This window comes from Nematolebias whitei, chromosome 15 (genome assembly GCF_014905685.2).
Source record: "Nematolebias whitei isolate Nwh7 chromosome 15, NemWhi1, whole genome shotgun sequence".
Classification (NCBI taxonomy): Eukaryota; Metazoa; Chordata; class Actinopteri; order Cyprinodontiformes; family Rivulidae; genus Nematolebias; species Nematolebias whitei.
In genome coordinates, this window is record NC_056512.1 from 40634146 (window position 1) to 40640235 (window position 6090).

Genomic DNA, 6090 nt, shown 5'->3' on the forward strand with positions numbered 1-6090 from the left:
TATATTTACGATTGCATACCCAACAAACAGTCACTGCCAGCTGTTTTACTGTCGCCCACCACTGAAAGACAAAAGCGGACAACACTGTCTTTACACGTGTCCATTGCAATGTCCAATCCAAATTCAGCTGGCTACTAGCGAGACAGTTCAGTCCATTTTACAGATGTTGAGCTAAAACCTGGTGTGGTAGTAGCTGAGAGTCATCTTCAACGCACACTCTGATTGTGAGGTCAGTCGCTAACGAACTAATGAGCAGGCGTAAAATTTGGAGCAGGAAATTTTGGTGGTGGGGGGTAAAAAATAAATAAAAAAAGAAGAAGGTGGGTGGGGAGGAGACGGCAGCTCTTGGAGCGGGGTCAAAGATTAAATTTCCACCCTGCAGCATTCCCTCGGTGGCGTGTAACAGACACGATGGTGAAAGTGAAGTGACCTACAAACCAGCTCAGCTTGACTCGGGGCTGCAGATCAACACCACGGCGGGCCCTGAAGGAGCCACTCAGCTCCTCCTCACGGGAGGACAGTTCCCAGGGTGTTTCTGGGCTGTGTGATGAGGTGAACCGGGTCAGCACCTGGAGGTGGAGGTACAGCAGGAGAGTCATGGTCAAACAGGAGGTGGGACTTGTTGGAGGAGCAGGTAGGCACACAGGTGAGAGGAGGGGAACGCTCTGATAATGATGATGCTTCCTGTTTGTTACATTCTCTCTTATGTATTTTAGCCTTTTTCATCTCCTACAAGCTAATTTAGCTCCAACTAAAGCAAACACAACAATCCTCTATAAATCTAACTTTTGGTATTTTATGTTTCAGTTTTGAGCTAAAACAAATGCATATTATTATGTTTTTATAACTCTGGCTGTTAAATCTTTTTGCTAACCGTTTTATCTTTTTATAACCAATCAGTGAAGGCTTATTTTTAACATTGCTATGTTTATAGTCTGTTTTCCCTCTCCATCTATTTTCTTGTTTAGATGGTTTGTAGTGGCTGAATATCACAAATGATACTAAAACCTCATTTAATTTTTAACATCTCATGAACCAGTGAATGTATCGAAATCAATCTGAAAGTAAACAACGGATAAATGTCTACAGCTGATTAACTTTTGAAGTCAATCCCATTCAAGATGGCCGCCACAGGAAATCAACATTAGGAAACGCAAACATCATTATGACTCGGGCGATTTTAAAAATACTGCGCACAGATTTGTTGTGGTAGTAGCTGAGAGTCATCCCCAACACATACCCCAAACCAGGGGGTGTCCAATCCTGGTGTTTGAGGGACACCATCCTGCATGTTTTACTGGTTTCTTTGCTCCAACTCACTTGATTCAATGGTTGAATCACCTCTGCATGTTCTGCAGAAGCCTCATAATCACCCCTCGACTCAAATCAGGAGTGTTGGAGCAGAGAAACATCTAGAACATGAAGGATGGCTGCCACTGCGTTAAACTGAGCGAGATCTGCTCATCAATTCTAAAGTTTTATGGGAAATTTAATGAAGCTTTCAGAAAACAATCACAATACATTTACAGCTAAAGTTTTCAAGTCAATTCAAGATGTCCGCCACAGATAACTGACGTCAGAAACACAAAAATTGCTACAATCCAGTTGATTTTACAGATGCAGAGCTAAAAGTTGGTGTGGTAGCAGCTAAAAGTGATCCTCGACACCGAGATCCACACATTTGTCATGATGTTCCTTCAGCGTATACCAGACTTTTATTTTGATATCAGCTGTCAGTTCTTGTTCAGTTATGAAGTAAATAACAGTTTGACTTTCACCTGTTTAGCATAAAGACACGAGAAAATTGTCAAGAAAACTATCCAAGGCTGAGAAATGGATGCTCAAGACAAGGAGGGGGGAACAGACGGAGGAGAGGAGGCAAAAGAAAACCAAAAGTCTGAGGTCAGTGACGAACAGAAGCAAAGCAAAGACAAACAGAACAAGCTGGAGAAGGAGAGCAGTGAGAAGGAGGTCCGGAGGGACAACCGTCGTCCCTTGAGGAGCGGCTGGGCTCTGACCGAACGCCTCGCCATCAACGTCTCTGGGATGCGCTATGAGACCCAGCTCCGCACTCTCGCTCAGTTCCCCGACTCCCTGCTGGGCGACCCCCGCCGGCGCCTTCGGTACTACGACCCCCTACGTAACGAACTGTTCTTGGACAGGAACCGCATCTGCTTCGACGCCATCCTCTACTTCTATCAGTCGGGCGGCAGGCTGCGGAGACCGGCCAACATCCCCCTGGACATGTTCCTGGAGGAGCTGCACTTCTACGAGCTCGGAGAGGAGATCATCGACCGCTTCAAGGAGGACGAAGGCTTCCCTAAAGAGGAGGAGAGACCATTACCCCCCAGAAAGTGGCAGCAGCAAATCTGGATGCTGTTTGAGTACCCGGAGTCTTCAAGTGGGGCGCGGATCATCGCCATCATCAGCGTCATGGTCATCGTCCTCTCCATTCTCATCTTCTGCTTGGAGACTCTGCCGATGTTCAGGCATGAGAAGGAACGACGGGAGGTGAGGAGGAGGGGGGGGGGGTATTAGTGCAAGTTTGTGTGATGATTGAAAATCTGGCAGAAAAAGGAAGTTCAGAAAGATACAGGGCAAAAGCAGCACAGAGTGAGTTGTTCCCGAGTTGTTTGGACTCGTCATTAAATCTGATCCACTCAGACTGAAGGAAGGAATGGAGGCCGACGGCAGCAGTTAAAGGGACAGTTCAGTTCTGTGAAGAAAGCAGTCGGTGGGATCTCAGCTCGGAGAATCACGGGCAAATATTTATGGGGGAGTCAGGGGTGGCAATTTCTCTAAAACTGAAACAAAAGACACATGGACTGGACTGGACCGGGTGGTTCTGAGGGAGGAGGGGCTTTTGACTTTAAATATTTACATAAATGTAGGATGTGACAAGGAAAACACAACTGAACACTTACCAGACAAACATGTACATACAGGCCCCATGTTAGAAAATAAAAGTTTAGCTAAGTCAGTTTAGCTACTTTTAGCTTTCTGCTACGTTTTTGCTGCTTTTGACTTCTAAAAAAACAATTTAGTACTTAAAGTTCTTAGCTAGTTGGTTGCTCTGCTTAGATAGCCTTTAACTATCTCCAAATTCATTATTTGCTAGTTTTGACTTATCTAGTGTTTCACTACTTTTAGCTAGCCTTTACTAAATTTGGATCTTAGCTAGTTTTTAGCTACTTTTAATAAGTATTTTGTTTCTTTTAGCATCTAGCTACAAATTTGCTACTTTTAACCTTTACTTAGTGTTTGGGTCCTTTTACTTAGCCTTTTGCCATTCTTAACTTGTAAGTTAAAATTTTGCTACTTTTAGCCTCTAGCTATCACTATGCTTATTTTATTGTTAACTAGCCTCTTGCTGCATTTGATTTGAGCTAGCGGTTTTGCTACTTTTAGCTAGCTTTTTGCTGCATTGAGCTTGTAGCTACCTTTTAATTTATTTTTAACCAGTGTTTTGCTGCTTATGTATTGTAGATTGTTTTCTACTTTTAGCTACTGTTCTGCTCCTTTTAGCTACTGCTCGGTTTCTTTTAGCTTTTAGCACTCAATATTCACGCTGCACTTTTACAAAAAAATGTTCCCTTTTAGGTTGTGTCCGTCACTTTAAATAAACAGCCGTTGTCTAGTTTAATAGATGAAAAGAAGCTATAAAACAAACTTCAGTTGACCAAAGTACATTTCTGTGTTCATCATGTGTCCTTGCAGAAGAAAACGTGATCCTTTAGCACTGATTAGACACAATCACCATTTCACCCGCTTCATTTATCATCTATAAACAAATTTACCCGCCCTTTAAAAAAAGTAATAAAGTGAGTTCCTTATCAACGTAATAAGAACAAGTTTTTTTAATTTTCAAACCGAACAGCGAATTTATTTAAACGCTTCCTGGTATTCAGAGTGGAGGTTATTTAAGAGTGAAATTCCACCATCTAGAGTGCAAAAGCATTACATTGATTACTTTATGCGAGAAACATCCTCGTTTATAAATTAGCTAGCATTAGCACGGCTAGCTGCTACAGAACGTTAAAAAACTAGCCGTTTAAAACGTTCATAAAACATTGCTTCCAAAGCAAGGCTCAAGAGATGGTTTGATTTGTTCATAAATTTGTCAAAACCCTGTGGAAAACATTTTGGCAAAAATTTACAATAATTAAAATTTTTAAAAAGAATTGATGTTGCTAAAAATTATTAATTAAATTCCACATTGATAAAGGTTCCTCTGGCAGCGAGGGATGTTCAGTGTTCACTACATGAAAAATATTGTCCTGCCACAGTGCTATATTAGATTTTTAGAACCCTTCCTCTCTGGAAAAGTAGTTCCTGCACGTTATTTTAACTCATTCGAGGGAAATTCTCCATGATTCTTCAAAAACTGAGATCACTCTGACAACTATCTACTGCAGGGAAGATACTGACTGCGCGTAACTGCTTCTTACAGCCCCATGTCTGTGCATGTCTTTGGGTGTCGTGAAACACAAAGTTTAAATTTAGGCTATTCCTCTTCCTATAAATCAAAAGTGAGGAGCATGGAGAGCAATCAGTGCAGATTGGATTAAGTTTACCGGACACCTGCCAGAGCCATGTGGATACTTTAAAAATAGTGAGCAGTGAATGAAAGAACTTAGAAGAAGAGAAGCACGAGTGAATGCAAAGAACGAGCGGTTGTCTCACGTTACGGATCGGAGACATACAGAGATATTTATAGGAGGGCCCTTAGAGCGCATCAACACATAAACTTATGTCCATATTAATAAAGGCCGTGACTCTCACTGAGCGACAGATCAGCTTTTCTGATGACGACCGCAGGATGAAATTAGCTGGAGCCCAGACACGAGACAGATTTCTGGCGCTAAATGAGCAGAAAAGATCAAAAGCAGCACCCGGTGGATTTACACTTCATCATTCTCAGAGACAAACCATGCTGTAGATGATCCGAGCAGAACTGGACACCATTCAAACCCAGCGGTTCTAACAGAATCCACCAGATGGAAAGTCTCACAAAAACAAGTTGTTTTTATCAGGATGTAAGCGATTACTTTATATTTGAACTGAAATAGAGTTGAAGACCGGTCAACTCTGCAGAAGATCTATTCGAGATGTCATTCTGAACCAGAGCCAGGTCGATTAGCATTTCTGTTTTAAACTTGTAACTTTCCTAAACCTATGAATGTTACATAAAGCAACATGCACTGTGTGAGGAAACAAAACCTACGGCTGCGGAGAAACATAAAAGCAAAAGGCTCAGTTTGCAGTTTATTGGCTCAATCCAGCTGAAACTAATTTCATCCAAATACATCTGTCCTGCAATAAAAACTCCTTTCATGTAGGTTACATTGTACACTGTGGGATGTTTTTACAGCTGTAAGGTATATTTGGAAACACAATTCGGCTGTGTCTGAAGCAAATCACAAAAACAACAATCAGAAATTAATGTGCAGCGTTGCCAGAAAAGACTAAAAGCTACAACCAAATCAACCTGCCTGAACCGGAGCATTTTATCCACCAGTAATGAGAAGAAAACTCACAGCAAAGCATGCAGATGCTTGGAGTAACATTATCTAACTTGTTAAAAGACACTAATGCTCAGTTATCTCAAACGCGTCTTCTTCCCAGATAAAAACAAACGGCCGCGTTAAACGAAGAGCCAGATGCCTGTAACACAAGCTAGAGTCACATGAACATAAGGTTTATTTGTAAGTTTAAATATAGAGAAGGTGATTTATATTAAAGTCCGTGGAAAAAAAATTAAAGCTGGGAGGGTGAAAGAGGAGAGGAGAGAAAATGTTAGCACAGTATCACAGATATCACGGTTTCCTGACGACAGATGTGCTGCGAATGTGTTTTCTCTGCTGTAAACATCGTCTCCATGGAGATTTTTTTTACCACTGGTCCAACTTTTCTGCTCCCATATTTCCTTTTCCTGCGTGAGAATAAGCAAATTTAAACAAACTGTGTGGGAAGCAGAACCATAAAGGAATTATTCTGGTGAAGATTCTCAAGTCATGATAAATTCAAAAACGTTCAGTACAGCTGTTACAAATAAAGTCCAGTTGTTTTTGTATTGAACGTTTTTGAATT

At 41.5% G+C, this 6090-nt stretch overlaps 1 protein-coding gene across 2 annotated transcripts in view; it reads left to right on the plus strand.

The window, feature by feature from the left end:
- Positions 1 to 396: 396 nt before the first annotated feature.
- Positions 397 to 6090, plus strand: part of LOC119421845 (potassium voltage-gated channel subfamily A member 7) — an 8150-nt gene continuing 2456 nt past the window's right edge. Inside the window, exons 1-2 of one of the 2 annotated variants that reach the window (XM_037689210.1) lie at positions 397 to 646; positions 1787 to 2511. In XM_037689210.1, the coding sequence (XP_037545138.1) occupies positions 1834 to 2511 (678 nt within the window). In that variant the 5' untranslated portion in view covers positions 397 to 646; positions 1787 to 1833. The remainder of the gene's footprint in view (positions 647 to 1786; positions 2512 to 6090) is intronic. The other variant, XM_037689209.1, reaches the window with a different exon arrangement.